The sequence below is a fragment of the Amblyomma mixtum genome, chromosome 7 (assembly GCF_055824585.1).
Source record: "Amblyomma mixtum isolate Tamu chromosome 7, ASM5582458v1, whole genome shotgun sequence".
Taxonomy (NCBI): domain Eukaryota; kingdom Metazoa; phylum Arthropoda; class Arachnida; order Ixodida; family Ixodidae; genus Amblyomma; species Amblyomma mixtum.
The window spans coordinates 12,160,914-12,178,437 of NC_143018.1; the positions used below are offsets into that span (position 1 = coordinate 12,160,914).

Genomic DNA, 17,524 nt, shown 5'->3' on the forward strand with positions numbered 1-17,524 from the left:
TGGTCCTGCATGGCCTTCTACTTTATTGCGGGGAAGGGGAAGGGAAGGAAAGGAAAAGGGGGAACAAATGTTTATTCATTTGGTTTCCGTTGTAGTGATATGGCGGTGGGCACCCTCAGTCCCAGTACTCCGCTCCATTTCACTGCCTGCGTGGCCCTGAACATCAGCCGCTGCTGTGTTTCCAACATGATTGTCAGCCCATCCTCTCTCAGCTCAAAGCTCGGGTCTTCTATCTTGGTGATGTTCGGGTTCTCGGCACCTATACCGTGCGGTAGATTAGAAATTGGGTTCATCTCTTGCATGGTAGCTTCAGTTTTATGCAGGAACTTGCCTGGACCACAGAGCAAGAAACTGCAGGATCAAGAAGGAATATATATGATGCTGAAGTTTCTTTCAGTACCTTTTATTCATGTAGATTTTGTACATGATCATTGCATGAGAACCCACTCAACGAAGGGGTTAAGTATCCTTTAGTGCTGCTCATTCTGTGCGAGGAAACTGTATGAAGATGTTCTGTCCTAGCAAATTGTCGGGAAACTGCTCTCAAGTTTCAGTTTTGTTGCAGCCTACACTGCGACATGAAAAAGGGCATGAAGTGAATATTACGGCAGAAGTGGCATAAAAAACAAGGCTGGCAGTGGGAATTCAAGGCATGCTGGCAGTGGATACAGCATTGAGAGTATGGCAGTGTGGCTCTGACACCTCAAAATGCACACATTGTGCTGATGGGGAAGCAGTCACTGGTGTCGCCTAGATTGAACATTTCATTTTTGACAGGTGGCGGCTGCTGCCTTTTCGTGAAATTGTGGCTACCTTTCATATACAGCCCTCAATTCGCTGAACACAAACATGACTTAGAGTGTTTGCATCTCTCCTGCTCATGTATGACAGCCTTCTTACTCTTCTTTGGCTTCGTCTTCTTGAAACCATCAGCATTTGCTTTTGACATCTCACACGTTTTCACGTGTGTCAGGCTATACATGGTGCTGAATGTGCATTTGTACGGTTCCATGCTTCCAAACAGTCAGTAACAGGTCCACGTTTCTATTCCACTGCATACTGACTGCATTAACATGGCAGAAGCCACAACTAGAGAATGTAATCAACATAAAAGTTTGGTGCCTCTGTAGGCGGTGCACAGTGAAATGCTGTAGTGTCAGGGGAGGCCACAACTTCTGCTTTGTTTTGACATGACGAGAAGAGCATTTTTGGCCGTTTTTTTTTCTTGCAATGCATATATATCATGATATTTAGATTAATTGGAACATATCGACATAGTTTAAAGTGCTTCTAACACGTGCCTTCTGCCTGGTTCCTGTTTACAAGCAGGTATCTGTCCATCATGCAGTCATGATGTTACACTATGTCCATACTGTTCACTGAATTGCAAGTTAAGCATTGCTCACTGCTGAACAAAGTCTGTATAGTTGAGCTCATCCACTGTGCTCAGATCCACTGGGTTTTCTCAGTTTAGTAGGACTGTACGCCGTCCGTGTCAGTCATTTCCTGTGTTTCAACATTTGCCCCCCTTCACAAAATTCGTACTCATTCAAGTTTTTCAGTCTGTCTCTCTGCTCTTCACAATTGCATGGACACCAACGCTGGCTGGCTTCCTTAATTGTGTCAGAGAGGGCAGTATGTTCATGAGCACGTTTGCGAGTGAACTGTCGGAGAAAAAAGAAGGTAAACTATGTTTGGCATAGTGTCAGAACAGGTAATTCAGAGCACTACCTCTGCTGTATTGGCACGACCTTGTAGCTTCCAGCTCAGCATAGTTCCATTTTAGCATAGCTTTCAGCTCAGCATAGCTTCCTTCTGAGGTTGGCTTCCAGTTCGGGGTAGCTATGGTACGTGAGCTGAGAGTAAACCAGCATGCAGCTATGGCAAGAGGAGAACAAAAGAGTCGGACACGTTGGCAGCTCTGAGAAGATATGGTCTAAGGCCCTTTTCAACACAGTCCCTGTCATTGTCACTGTGGTACTTTGGAAGTCTACTTGGAAGGCCCCTTGTTGTTCTGCTGGACGGTGTTCATGTGCATCATGTGCAGGAAGTCGGCGTTTGCATAGTTGCACATCTCGCAGTAGCCGGGCGGACCCTGTGCCCCTGGGGGTCCACGGGGACCTGGTGGTCCCAGGCGACCGGGAGGACCCCGCTCTCCTGGCCTCCCGGGGTGGCCCACACCAGCTGGTCCTGATGATCCTGTTCAGGGATGGTGATTACCGCGGTGATTAGTGCGGTGACTAATGGCACAAAATCTCCACTCCGGTAAAGTAAGTAGGTAAGCTGCGACATTAATATAGTTTAGTTTAGTTCATGGGGGTTTAACGTCCCAAAGCGACTAAGGCTATGAGGGGCGCCGTAGTGAAGGGCTCCGGAAATTTCGACCACCTGGGGTTCTTTAATGTGCACTGACATCGTACGTTAAAGAACCCCAGGTGGTCGAAATTTCCGGAGCCCTCCACTAGGGCGTCTCTCATAGCCTTAGTCGCTTTGGGACGTTAAACCCCATAAACTAAACTAAACTAAACTATATTAATGTCGCAGCTTACCTACTTACTTTATAGGCGTAGACATCTGCATAGTGAAGGAGTGTAAGGGGCAGGAGAGAAGAAGGGTGTAGGCAAGAAATGGAGTGCTAGGTGGTGTGTGATGTTGTTTTCTTTTACTGCCATTGTTTTCATTCCACTTATAGCACAGCGTAACACCTACATGGGTTCTCACATTACACGGCATGGCGTAAACATGTGTCATTTTTTTATTGACACAACATCACAAAAATAAAAAAATAATATATTTTTGAGCCAGCTCAGTCCTCTGCAAATCAAAATTAAAATTTTTCTGTGAAGTGCTGGTGTATAAAGCCAAGCCAACACTCCTCTTTTCTCTGAGATATTGCACACAGTTGAGTCGGAAAGCCTGCAGCTTGGGTTGTTTCTGTCATTACTTCAATAAGGCAGCAGTTGCGGTTTGCACTGGAATTCGACAGGTTGTTTAGGATGGAGGAGTTCGGAACACCAAACAGGTGCGGTCTGTCATATCCGCAATTTGTGGCACATTTAGTCAGTTGGCTGGTTTCATGCGTTACCTGGAGATCCACGTGGGCCGATGGGGCCCTCTACGCCGATACCTTCAGGACCACGATCACCTTTCTCGCCCTTTTCACCTGTGTGGAGTTATATGAGAGCAGATTTGGAACAATGGAGTTACCAGCGTGATTTTAACTCATCAAAATCACTTCAGTCATTCATTGACAGTGTTTGACACTGCACATAGTCAACACACCATGCAGACTAAAAGTAACATGATGTTAAAACAGCTATAAATGCTAGGCATTGTGAATAAAGACATAGCTGTGAGTCAGCACTCGTCCTATGTTCATCTTTCTTTCTGTATGTTGTCTTTTATACGAAGCATACTACTTTAGCTACCACTTCAGCCCTTCACCGTGGTTATGCGCCTCCAAATCACGTGATACATGACGTCACACCACGTGACACGATGACGTCACGACAGTAGAGAAACGGGGGCCCACCTGGTGCCGTCGCTGTGGTTGTGCGCCTCCAAATCACGTGATACATGACGTCACACCATGTGACACGATGACGTCACGACAGTAGAGAAATGGGGGCCCACCTGGCGCCGTCGCTGTGGTTGTGCGCCTCCAAATTACGCGACACGATGATGCTTCGCATTCTCCAGGCTTAACCAAGTTAAGCCTCAGCCATTTTTTACACTGTTTCAGCATCATGAAGCTATACCAACTTGCCCAGCTCAATGTTTCTATGTGGGATGCGTATAAACAGATGCCACCAGACACCTGTGCATCTGCCTGCCTCTTTGTGACTTTAGACACACACTTCAGGACACTGCTTTCATCTTGCAAACTACCATACAGTAGGAAATGAAAATGCGTAAGGCACTTGGCATTGAAATCATCTGCAATAGTAATAGAGGAACCCTGAGCAATAGCTCCTGAGTGTGCTTGAGAGTGGTGCAGTGCACTCAAGAACTACATACCACAGGGCTTGCCACAGTTAATGTCAATTTCGCAGTTGTGTCAAGACGTACAAATGTTGTGCTATGAAGATACCTGTGGGACCAGGCTGCCCCTGTGGTCCTGGAAGTCCAGGAAGGCCCATGAAACCTCGCTCCCCGGGAAGCCCGGGAGTACCTGGGTCACCTGCAGAGCATGCACATGACAAGAGTTGTCAGAGCTCTCATCAAATGTGCTGAAGAAAACTGCCAGTGGATTTTCAAATCCTGGAGCTACTTTGTAGGCTATGATGGACAATATGGTGCAGAGCTTAGTTTGGACTCATTTCAACCATCTGTGAATCCTTGACCTGCATTCAAATTTCAACACATTGTAGTTGGCTTTGCATTTTGCTACAGCCAAAATGAGTTGCACCGAGCAGGTAATAAGCCAAAGACCATTCTCAGTAATCGATTCACTCAGGTACTAAACCTTATGAGGCTGCAGATGCTGCACATATTTTGCACTTATAATTCCATATCGGACTCTCATTACCAGCTAGTTCACTTACTGGCAAAGGGTCTCTTGAATATGCTGTTTTCATGCCGATATTTCCTTTCTGTTATTGAATCTTCTTCTGATTGAAGACTCTCTCGCAGTTGGTCGGATAATTCATTTGCTTATTGTCGATTGTTTGCTGTATGATTCTGCAGTCTTTGGAGCAGTGATATCAGGACTTGATATCAGGACTCGAAATGTTCATTTTGAAAGAAATACAGCTAGTCTAAATCTGCAAGTACCACTGTAAAAGAGAAGACAGTGACACAAGGTCTGATGTACTCCGCTGCTGCTACCCCGTCTCCTTCCCAGGCTAGGTTTTGAATTTGCTTTTGACGACACAGTCATCCAGGGATGCCATCTTAACTGTCAAACTGACTTCACTATAAAAGTAAAAACATAAAAACGAAGAATTCATGAGAAGGATTGTTACTAGCATTGAGCCCTTTCTTCTTCAGGGACAAAATTAAGTTTGCGGGATTTAATTTGGAAAGGGGTAGTATCAGTGAAATTCAGGTAAATGTAAGGACAACGACCAATAAAGAGTTTCCATTTCTTTTTTTTTTCTTGCACACCTTTAAATGAATTTGTGCAGTAACCCTCACAGACATGTGGTTTGTATTATGTGGATATGTCTTGGCACTTAGTGAAATTTTGCAGTGCTGTTCTTGGATGGGGCATCTGGGTGGCATGTCGCAAGTCAGCCTCCTCCATATTTGGGGCCTGCCTTTCTTCTGGTCCCTCTTGGTCGGTGTTATGGTAGTCCTTTATCTTCTGGCTGCACTGATACAGACGACAAGTTCTTTGTGCCTATCTTCCTCACATTCAGTATGCGGTTTCAGGTGCGCTGTTCAGTGATTGTACTAATGGCTCTAGCACGATAGGAGAGGGTAGCTCAACTGTTAAATGATTGCCTTAAGAGCATAATGTCAGATATTGCTGTGATCATTTCAATATTACATATTGGCATCCAAAATTTTTTCTGGGCAATGGCAGGCTGATTTCATTCGCCAGCAGTTTCCTGAATGTCTAATGCATTCTTGGTATATCAGTTGCTCTCCTTGTATTTTTCCCTTTGGAGTGGCGAGGTATCAAGCCTGATATGTCATGTAGCTAGTGCCAGGATGCTGAAGCCACCTAGCCACCATGGGGGCTCCATCTCCTGACACGGTGGATGTGAAGATCCCTTGAGCTCCACTTTCAAAACTTACTTTCCCTTGGAGGCATCACGAGGTCTTTGAGTAGGTGTTCATTTTGTGAACGATTGTGAAGGATTGTGAAGTTGACAAGTCTGTGTGTGTTTGTTATGGAAGTAGTGAAACCAGTGCACAGGGCAAGCACCCACTCTAGTACATTATGAAGCATACAGCATGAAAAGTCCTTCACACAGTGAAGGAGCATGAGGTGACACAACAGCACTAACTGACAAGTTATCAGTCAACAGCAGTTATTAGATTTGTTAATCAGTGCGGCCTTGTGTTGACCTTCCTCCACTGTTTGTCTTGTGTCGCGCTGTACGCTTCAAGATACTTCCAAACCAACTAGCCTGCCAAAACATCTTATCTTGTCCATTGTGCTCTCCTATTCCCTTCCAGATTGCGCCCCATTTGCCACTGCCTTATTCTTATCCTCGTTATTGACCGTTGGAACACTGCGTGCCGGTATTTGTATGGGTTTAAGCACATGTCTTCTCACCTGGGATACCTGGCTTCCCTGGTTTCCCTCTGGCCCCTTGGCGAGACTTGCCGGGCATCCCCCGTGGGCCCCGGAGTCCTGCTGTCAGCTCGGGCATATGGGCTGGGTGCCACGCATTTCTTTTTCGTTTTTCTCTCTCTTTCTTTTCTGTGTCACCAGACACTTCCTTGCTTTCCTCACATGCTGCTGGATGGTGAACCATGCCCTGCCTGAACCTGTTCTGAACCACTTGTTCTGACCAGCCGTTGGATGCATTGAGATTTCCCTGAACTGCTCTATGTTAGCTTTTAGTTTGTTTAAACACGCTGACTACAAGATTCATGTGGTGTATAACTTCACTGATGAGATCTTTCTTTTTTATGGTCAAGTTAGGGCATAGTTTAGCTTTGTTTTAGGGCTGCAGGTTGGGGTGTTTGGTAGAATGGGAGATAGTGAGGACTGCATGCAAGATGAGATGCTGTGATGTGCAGCTGAAAGCAGCCAAAATACTGAGGAAGTAAAAGACACGTAGCAATGTGCAGCTGTATATTGTTTGCATTATATGAAGTGTGCATTGCTCCGTTCCCCAGCAGTGCACAAGTGCACATTGGCATATGTGTGAGGAGGCCCACAAGGACATTCAGAGACAAGTTGGGAATTGGTTACCTAATATACTGCATGTCAGAAATGCTTTAGGCTAAAGATTGAGTTTCTTCAGGCACTAAGGACTGCTTAACAAGGGTTGCTTTGACACGCAAGAGGTATTTCCATGCAGATACCCAGGAAGGAAGAAAAAATTGCTCTGCAATCTAGATTTTTGTTGGGGGCAAGTTACTTGCATGTCAAGAAGTCGTGCTAAGGCATCCAGTTTTGCGGTGAGTTGGGTATGGTGTGCAGGAAATTAATAAACCTAGGTTATCTAGCGACAAAACCTGTGGCTTTCTGGTTAGTCATGTAAGATTTTTTATGGGAAAACTGGGAAAGTTATTGTGAAAGTGCATGTTTAGAATCCTTGCAAGATTTCACAACAAAACGGGCTTGAAACAGCACTACAGTCAAAACTAGACTGTGGGATGAACCAGTTTGCTACCTATGTGTTATGCTTAATATCTATTTTGTCATTTCAATTCTCTCTCTGTTTTGAGCATGCTTTTGGCAGGCTTTTTCATTTCAGCTCTACTCTGAATTAAGCATTTGCAAAGCCACACTTATTATTCCGGCACTACTGGTTGAATTCAGTGAAATGAACTCTTTGCTGTTCTTCTAATCTGGTGTTCACAATGCCGTCTGTAGTTTTTTTTGGTCTGAGCCTTGCTGTGCCCTAAAGTGTATAGCATGGATTGTTCCCTCACACAATATATATGTTAGGCGAATAAAAAATATTTAAAATTTTTCTGCATATTTGAGGCTTTCATTTTTTTTTGCAAAATTTATGTGTGTCCACTCAACGAGGTTGTAGCTATTGATGCCGGGCAGACGTTGTGTCACTGTCGACCTCTTTAGTGAACTGGTACAAGTATTTGGGATGCTCTCTGACATGTATGATGTTCCAGTGCTTTAAATAAGTTATAATACAGAGTCTCATAGTAGCTCCACTCTAGCTGTGCCATTACTTTTTGAAATAATTCCTAATTCTTCCTTTCTGCAAGGCAGGCAGTTATGTTCACTCAGTATGTGCCTTTTTCTCTTGTTTGTTTGCACGCCTGCTATGAGACATTGTTTTTGTGTCAGTCAGGTGTTTATAGTCAGTCAGTCAGGTGTTTGTGATTCGGTGCTTGCCAGTTTGAATATACGGCCCTTAAGAGGACAGTGAGGATAAATTGAAGTTCTTCCGTATTGATTCTGTATCATATTCTAATGACAAAGAGGCTACTGACACAGAAAACAATACTTTATAAGCTAGGAAAGGTAAAAAAGAAAAGAAATATATAGGTATTACTATCCACTTGTGGTTTTCGTAAGCAAACTGTGGTGGCATGATTATGGTGTTTTGTACACGAACCCCTGAGGTTAGGCTACACTCCTGACATTGCAACTTTGAATTGAGTGATGGGGGAAAAAAATGTGCCATTTTTAAATCCCAATTTCATGAGTGGTAACTTCATCTTTTGCTGCTGAACAAACGTTAGCAATGCCAGAAAGAGCCAAAGAACTGATTTTTACGAAGAGCTAAAATTGAATGGAGTTGTCTTTGGCATCCCTTTAAACAGTGTGCGTGTGTTTCAACTTGAAGAGCACGTGTACTACCTGGCGACCCCTGGGGTCCAGGAGGCCCTGGCTTTCCTGGCTTCCCTCTCCCCGGGGGACCAGGGGGACCACGCATCTTGCTTGTCAGTTCACTCAACTGCTCTGCATGTTATACGGTACAGTCAACATCAGGGAAGAGCCACAGCCGCTGAGATGTTTACTCAGCGCAAAGAGATGCTTATGAGGAAATGTGCTCATAGTTTCATAATGTTAAGCCTGAAATACTAAGCTGTTTCCTTTGTGACATGGATGCAAATTAGGTTCTAGCCACAGGTGCTGATATCCATTCCTTAAGCTCCGTTCAGTGCTGGACATCTGCAAAACACTTTCCTTTGCTTAGCATGGTTTATGAAAAGAAAGAGGGACTGGAGGGAGCAAAGACCTGCTGACTTCAATTAGATCAGTATTATTTAGATGTGTTTTAGCAGTGGGTGTTATTTCATATGTGGCAAGTGTACCGCCTAGAACATTTGGTTTTATTGCCACAAGCTTAATATATGCAAAGTGCTGCAATACATGGAACTTTGTTAGCTTTTATAACCTTAGTAGCCTGTATATAGTAGAGACTTATAAACATGTTATGCATTTAAAAAAGAATAAAGACCTGCAACCAAAACGTTTGTACATGTGAGCTTACGTGGTGCCTTTACCATTAGGCACTGAAACTCCAGTGGACGTCCTGGACATCCACAAGACATCTAAGGGAGTTTTAGTGCCTATTGGGTTGATTTTCGAAGGGCACGAAAGCTGCAGGCGCATACTGGCCTAACGTGGTCATAGTAGTGTGGTCTTCTGGTACAGTGCGAGAATTATGACCATGACTCTATGCTGTAATTCAAATTCACAACTGTGACGCTATGAAATATTTGCTTCTTGCAACTGGATCATGTTAGCTCACATAACCAGTTTTCTACACTGAAAACCCACATGTACAACTGAAATGGCAACTCTGATAGACAGAGCTGAGCACTTAATATGCACTTACATGGCTTTCAGCAATAGCTAATCCAGGGCATGGTTTCCAAGCGCCTAAAATTTACTACTAAAGTAAATGGCAAAAATGTTGCCACTAAGAGCAAGCTTACCTCGAAGTACTGCTGAGCATAATTCTCTCACTTCTTCCTCTGTAAAGCCACGACCCTTCATCATAAACAAAAACACAAGTTAGGACAAGGATAAAAAAGCATGAAATTATGACACATATAATGACTATGTTTGCAGCAGGCGGTTATTCATTTTTTCAAGTCCGTGCTTCGTATCTTTTCATTTGAAGTTTGTCCAATCTGAGAATATTCCAACTCAGTTTCATTCAGTCTGACCTTACTTAACCGAAGTTTGCTTGGTCTTGTTAAACCAACCTAGTTTCATCTGACCTGAATATGATCGGGCTCCATACTTGTCTGTGTTTTGCCTAACCTACATTCATTTAGTATGTCTTGCATCATCTTGAAATAAGCCAATATGCTTGTCTAACCTCATTTTGTCTACCGTTCTCTCATCTAGAACAAGGTTGCCTAATCTCGTCCTTTGAACCTAACATTTTCTTGCTCTGTGGCATTATATCCACCTAACTTCTGTAGCCTTTGTTTAAACCTGACCAACTGTATAGTTTGTTTAATCCATGCAGGGTTCAAGCGAAGTGTTTGGCTCTGCACTGCAACTAGATTTGGTACTATATGCTTCGAATGTAGTGGGTTCCTCTGCATTAAAGAAAGAAAATTGAGTTGCATGTCATGCAAGCCTAAATAGGTAGAAGTTTAGAACCAGAGCCAATAAATTGCAGCAGTAGTGGAGTATTGGTTCAAAATCCAGGTAAATCCTGTGACCAAAGTTTAGAGTCTATGGTCAGATACAACTTAACTCTGCTATGAATCTCTACTCACATTTATGACGACCATGGAACCCCTCCATGACGAAAAAGTACTCCACTTTTGAAACTTTTTTTATTATCTAAGCAAGAAAGCCAATCGCCAGACAAGGATATAAGCTAAAAAAAACTTGATGTCTCCGGCTTAACACTGTCGGACATTAAAATGCTGATTTAGTTTATTATTTTAATTGGTCAGTGGAATCTGCTGCTTTTTTAGTTGTGTCCGACTACAGCAAATGCAGGTGCTGCTCAGAAACTGGTTTGTCAACTGTTCGTGATGTTTTGTAACTTGCGAAATAGTGAGCAGCTTATTTCACCAGCACTACAACGATACTACAGTCTGCAAGACCTCCAAATTTGGGGCCAATCACTGCTCAACATTTTAAACTTTGGAAATATGGAGGGTTTTTCAGGCATTGTGGTCATCATCATCAGCCTGACTACACCCACTGCAGGGCAAATGCCTTTCCCATGTCTCTCCAATTAACCCTGTCCTTTGCCAGTTGCGGCCACTGTATCTCCGCAAACTTCTTAATCTCATCCGCCCACCTAACTTTCTGCCGTCCCCTACTACGTTTGCCTTCTCTTGGAATCCACTCCGTTACCGTTAAGGACCAGCGGTTATCTTGCCTTCGCATTACATGCCCTGCTCAAGCCCATTTTTTTCTCTTCATTTCGACTGGGATGTCATTAACCCGCATTTGTTCCCTCATCCACTCCGCTCGCTTCTGATCTCTTAGTGTTACACCTATCATTTTGCTTTCCATAGCTCGCTGCGTTGTCCTTAGCTTAAGCTGAACCCTCTTTGTTAGCCTCCACGTTTCTGCCCCATTGGTGAGTACCGGTAAGATACAGCTGTTGTATACTTTTCTCTTCAGAGATATTGGTGAACTGCCATTCATGATTGGAAAGGGCCTGCCATACACGCTCCACCCCATTCTTATTCTTCTAGTTATTTCCTTCTCATGATCCGGATCTGCGGTCACTACCTGCCCTAAGTAGACGTATTCTCTTACTACTTCCAGCACCTCGCTACCAACTGCGAACTGCTGTTCCCAGTTGGTAGCGAGGTGCTGGAAGTAGTAAGAGAATATTGCATTGTGGTAGTTATGACTAAGGAAGCCCGGAGATAACTAGTGGGCTGTGCACAAGTGCTTATCTGACCGGAGGCCCAGGTAGACCCGGCATCCCTGGCTGACCCCTGGTGCCTGGTGTTCCCGGTAGGCCTGGTGATCCGGCTGGTCCTGGCATGCCCACTTGGCCCGGGGCACCAGCTGGGCCGCGGTCCCCGGGTGCTCCTCGCTCACCCGGCTGGGTGCACAGTCATGGATTCAAAAGTTTTGTCACAGTAATCATCATCATTCATTTTACTGACTTCATAGTGGGACCGAAGCCTTTCCCAGTGATGTCTGGTCATCCCTGTTTTGCAATAGCTAGGCACACCTGCTCCATACTGGCATTTTTTTGTGTCCTCATCATACCACGCGATTCTCTGTTATCACAGGCTATCTTTCTGTCCTCTTCAGATTCGCTCTGACACTCTAGCAGACTACCATTTTCCATGTATTATTTCAAGCTGTTTTGTATCTCCGTTTCTTATTGTTCCACTCATTATTTTTCTTTTCATTGCATATTGCACTGTTTTCATTCTTCCTTCCGGCATTCTTGTTGCTATACCACAGGCTATAGGTCAAATGCACAATAGTCAAATGCACAATAGTCAAATGCATACGGGCCTCTATTCAGTTCTATGAGTGACTTCTAGCAGAGCTTGTTTATTGGTAAGGATATTCCATCAGGCTGTTTATAACAGGTTTTGCCAAACTTTTTTCACTAATTTTGTTGCTGCCAGCAAAGTATCTCACGAATGAAGCACATTGGGCGAATAATTCAGTGTAATGATGCCACTATCTGAATGCAGCGAACTTTAATAGCGCAGAAAGAATGGATACGGCAGAACATTCACTATTTGGTTGAATTATGAAATATAGTTTTACTGCAAGTACCACACTGCAGATGTCATGCTGACAAGCTGCATGAGCACTTGTAATTTGTGGCCACTTTGGAAAATTGTTATGAGATACCAATATCCCAGTAGGAATTGAAAGACCCTTGGATGTCCCACAGACGTCCTAAATGTCCACAGGACGTCCATGGAAGTTTCAGTGCCCATTGGGATATGTCAGATAGAGCAAAATTGGTCAGGCATCTTAAACAACGGCTCTTGCACATTACCAGTCCTGGTGGTCCCATAGCTCCCGTTGCTCCCTGGGGAAAAAAGAAAAAAAAAAAGAAGTGAGTTAGTCTATGTACTGTCCAGATCTAGGTAATTAACAGATCAGCATACATAATGGAAGAAATATCCTTTTTTGCCACCTACTGTGCCCTGTCATGAAATATGTGGGCTCTCTGCACATGCATGTAAATAGCATGAGGGGACATTTTAAACATCAAGAATAAAGGCTCCAAAGAGAGTCAGTGTAAAAGGAAAAATATAAAGCATATGACATGTGACTTTGCAGTCGTGAAATGACGGCTGCCGAGCTATGGCATGCAGAAACACACGTTTCATACAGACGTTTTCAGTTGGAGGTAATGAAATCTGCAACAACAATATAGATTCCAAAACAAATCTTGAAGTTAACAGTGAAAGAATGCTGCAACAACATTATAGATTCCAAAACGAATCTTGAAGGCAACGGTGAAAGAATGTTGCACAAAAGGAGAAATGCTTCTCTAACCTGTCTGCTTGGTGCCACGAGGTACTCTTCCTTGGCTTGATAAATGCACTCGCCCTAGAAACAACAAGCATTGTCCTGTTCACAACTGGCAAAAGAAATTGCTGGAAATTTGGGCAGGACTCCTCCTCTTTCTTGGGAAACAAAATGGTTCTTTTGTAACAAAGGGTGTGCCCTCACCTTTTCGCCGGGCTGTCCTCGAGGACCTTCTGGTCCCTGAAAGAAAAAGAAGCAATCGCAAACTGTAGGGAAGCTCATCTCATTTGTCTAGACTGTCTCTGTTGGTAACTTTAGCAAAGGCCTGTGCTTTTTATATGTATGTCAAAAGGAGAGCTTAAAAGCATTTTGTTTTCCAGTGCGCTGCAATACAACTGAACGGCTTCATAACCATAGCAAACCTGACCTCAATCATTGTCACCAGATTTTTGTTGTTGGACATAAAACTCAATGCTTTGCTTTGTTATTCCTTGCCCTTTTTCTTGTATTCTGTGAGGAATGACGTGATATGAGGAATGTGAGATGGGAGACAGAGGAACGAGTGGTTGTGCCACCTGTAGGTGAGTTTGGGCATTTCTGTCTTTAGCACATTTTCTGTGCTTCCCACGAGGCATTTATCAATCAATCAATCTCAATCAATCTTTATTTCACTTTGTACATGCAAACCGGGGATGGTGAGAAAAAAGCAGTGAATGATACACCGCTTGACGGGCCTCACCATCCTTACAAGTCAGCAGTTGGCACAAGGCAAAAAGAAAAAGAAAACACTGTTAAAAAGTGGATACAAGTGCGCTTATGAAGAACAATGTTTACAGAAATAGATAACTAGCAATTGGCAGCAATAATTATAGTAAAAGACAGTGAGGTTATTACACAGAGTGGCATAGTACACCCAGACACTTCGCATCACTGTAGCACAGATTGCTGAATAAAGCTTTTCCGGATGGCAGAAAAAGACATAATATTCACTTGGTCACTGAATGAGGTATTGAGGAACTTTGGCACAATATACCCTGACCCTGTATATACCCTGTTTATAAATGACCTTAATGTGTGGCATATGAGGGGTTTAAGGTGCAAGGTATAAACCTATAAATGTAGACTACAATCTGGCTGTATCCGGTACTTGCATGAGAAATGCGGAAGACTAACCTGAGGACCTCTGGGCCCCATAAGTCCTGGCAGTCCGGGTGGTCCAGGATTTCCAGGTGTTCCCGGTGGCCCCTGTAATGTCAGCAAGGCTTGGCTTTATAGTGTATTGCATTTTTTCTAGCACTGAAGGAATACAGAGCACTGCAGTAAGGCATAGCTGTTGGACTTCTGTGCTGGCAAGACACCATCAACGAAAGAACAGCGCATTCTGCTCTCAGTAACGATTTCAGAAAAGAAAATCCTCAGTCCACACCTAGTGGATAAAAAGAAAAAGAACATTAGTTTACCTGCTCCCCCACCAACAACACTCTCTCTCGTCCACTTCAATAGTATGACTGCCGATGGCACCACAGATTTTTCAGTGTACCCATCCCACTGAGCACAGAGTTCCAGTCCAGACTGGAGGACATTCTCATTGGCTAGCAGGCTGGCATGTGAATTGTATTATGTTTTGTTGAAGAATACTGTGACATGAATGCTGTTTACCTGATGTTGCTGTAGAACTGCGGGTAATGGCCAAAAATGCTCTTTATTCTGACTGAAAATTCAGGCAGGCTTAACAATGCTTAAATCGTATTTCGTTATTTATTTTTTTATTTAACGATACTGCAGACCAATGTTTTGGCCCTGGCAGGAGGGGCTCACAACAATAAGACTGAAAGTGAAGAGGCTATACAACAATAAGAACTAAGATCGAGACCACAAGTTCAACCCTAGTCACCTTATCCAGAAAAAGGACATAAATCCAGAACACAAAAGTAAAAAGTCGAAAGCACTATACTATGTCTGTACAAGGCTGTACATTGAGAAGAACAAAGATAGAGACTGCGAATTCCAATGTAGTCATCTTAGTAACGAAAAAAACAAACAAAAAACAAAAGCACAAATCAAGAACAATATGCAACTCAAGGATCCTGTGATCGACACTTGAACTACTTTAACTTGGTGTTTTACTTGTGATGATGAAGTCTGATTCATTTGCCCCCACCCCTTGGTAAGCGAAAGCCCTGGGGGTAAAAATAAATGAAATTCGCTTTCCTTGCAATGCATGAAACAGTTTAGGTGAGTGTAAGAAGATCTTAGGCAGGATTACCTGTGGACCTGGCAGTCCCCTTGGGCCTTCTGGACCTCGTAGGCCCTTGTCGCCAAAGTTACCCTTAAAAAGTGAAAAGGGAGGTTTAGTTGTCATTTCGAGTGTACCCAAATAGGTATAATCCAAAAACAAGCATGCACCAATGAGAGAAAGAGCATTAAAACAACACAGTCTTGAAGAGGGAATATGAGCAAAATACTTGGCCTTTGTGCTTTTATATTGCACAGAAGACCAATTTGTGGTGAAAAAGGATCAGTGCATATGAAATTTAGCAAAATCATTCACTGACCATATGGTAATCTGTGTTTTGTGCAGTTGTTTGTGCAGTAATGCATGCTTGTTTAAGTGATTTCGATTTGTAAAAGATATTAAAAAATAAATTGAAATCATGTGGCAGCATTGGTTTTGCAGTGCCCACGAATAGATGTGGACAAGGTGAAATTACATTCACTGGAGGTACCAGCTGTGCGCTCTAAATGCAGTCCTTTTCTTGTGAGATAAAGGGGAGTGACTTGATAAATAATTCCACTTTATGCGAAACCAGCAGAGATGCAAGTCCCACCGTAAAGCTTTCAACAGCAACATGGTAGAAAAAAAATGGAGTTTGCATCACATAAATAATTTCGAATCCCCAAGTCTCCGTGGCAGAAACTCTTACTTTAGGCCCTGGCTTGCCGACGAGACCTTCTTTTCCTGGTGGGCCAATTTCACCCTGTGGATGTATCATTTGCTTCCTGGTGATTGGTGAATCTCCTCAAAATACGTTAGTGTTAGCTGCCCATCCATGCTGTAAGTTGTTCACACTGGTACCTCACGAAAGCTTTGCATTCACTACTGTGCTCATGCAGTGTTTGATTCATGCACTTCTCAAAGGTATTCGAGTTATGTTAAGTGTCTCAGTAACTTGTTGATGCAGGTTAGCCACTTGAAAATGTTCTATCCTGCACCTATATGAGTCATTTGCTTTGGGTAGCATTTTATTTATTTCCTTGAAGCTAAGAAAGTTCAGAGATGAGATTTTGCAAAAAACTTTGCGGCAAGCCTGTTACACTTGTGTGATATGCACAAATATTGGCCCATGCTTTGTTGATATTAGTATTATTATGCACTCAGGCTTTATACCAGGCGTGGCTCTCTCAGCTTTTCTTACAGCTGTACATAGGCTGCGTCAGCCAAAAGTTCAACTAGCAAACATGCCCATGAATTTCAGACGGGGCTGAAAAGGGGAGATATACAATGCGTTTTTTTGGCGACACCAACCTTGTCCATAGCCATCAGGGGTTAAACACAGCACTCTTATCCTTCGTTCACACATTGATGCCTTAGTGTGATGCTCTATTGGGGTTGTTGTACCGTAGTAGCAGTGCATGATTTTTCAATTATGAGTCTTGTTCTGTTTTTAATGACCATTATGCAGTAGATTATCATCTCATTTTAATGAATAATGGAAGATAATGGTCATGTGCATTGGTTTTACCGCCTAGACTTGTATTGCACTTGCCAAATTATCAAGTTGTGCTAGCCTGTGGCCATATTTCATTTCCATGTCACTCATTTGCAAGCTGGTCCACCGCGGTGGCTCAGTGGTTATGGTGCTCGGCTGCTGACCCGAAAGACGTGGGTTCGATCCCGGCCGCGGCGGTTGAATTTCTTTGGAGGCGACATTCTAGAGGCCCGTGTGCTGTGCGATGTCAGTGCACGTTAAAGAACCCCAGGTGGTCGAAATTCCCGGAGCCCTTTACTACGCCGTCTCTCATAGCCTGAGTCGCTTTGGGACGTTAAACCCCATAAACCAAACCAAACCATTTGCAAGCCCACTTCCGCATGCCTGTGATCTGAAAAGCGGATCTTAATACCAACAGTTTAATCACTGTGTGTGGTTAGAGAGCCACTGCTGTTAACAGGCATTAACAGGTACTGGTTAATTTTGCGTGATTATTTCATGCTTTTAATTTTCTTTTCTCTTTACTGGTGGTCCTTCGGTTCCTCTTGGTCCTTCATCACCCTTGGCTCCCTTGGGTCCCTACATGTGATGCCAAGTGGGAGAAGAGAATGATAGTACCACTCACACTGAACATGACAAGTCAGATGTGCTACTGCAGTCTATTACAAATTTTAGCAATAGATTGCTTTGTACTTATCTCAGCTTGAAGTCTTTCACATACCATGTATTGCAGCCTGTAGGCACGCATAGTTTTGCAGGGTTAAAAGTGGTTGCAGGT

The 17,524-nt window shown here is 43.5% G+C and overlaps 1 protein-coding gene across 1 annotated transcript in view; it reads right to left on the minus strand.

Annotated features, from left to right (window-relative positions):
• Positions 1–459: 459 nt before the first annotated feature.
• The window catches only part of LOC149335030 (uncharacterized), a 77,090-nt gene continuing 60,025 nt past the window's right edge, over positions 460–17,524 (minus strand). Inside the window, exons 30-42 of the mRNA XM_089551739.1 lie at positions 17,272–17,325; positions 15,961–16,014; positions 15,303–15,365; positions 14,210–14,281; positions 13,241–13,276; positions 13,064–13,117; positions 12,558–12,590; positions 11,487–11,633; positions 9,538–9,592; positions 8,453–8,554; positions 4,091–4,180; positions 3,086–3,163; positions 460–2,199 (exon numbers count right to left, since the gene is read on the minus strand). Coding sequence (XP_089407865.1) covers positions 1,991–2,199; positions 3,086–3,163; positions 4,091–4,180; positions 8,453–8,554; positions 9,538–9,592; positions 11,487–11,633; positions 12,558–12,590; positions 13,064–13,117; positions 13,241–13,276; positions 14,210–14,281; positions 15,303–15,365; positions 15,961–16,014; positions 17,272–17,325 — 1,047 coding nt within the window. The 3' untranslated portion in view covers positions 460–1,990. The remainder of the gene's footprint in view (positions 2,200–3,085; positions 3,164–4,090; positions 4,181–8,452; positions 8,555–9,537; positions 9,593–11,486; positions 11,634–12,557; positions 12,591–13,063; positions 13,118–13,240; positions 13,277–14,209; positions 14,282–15,302; positions 15,366–15,960; positions 16,015–17,271; positions 17,326–17,524) is intronic.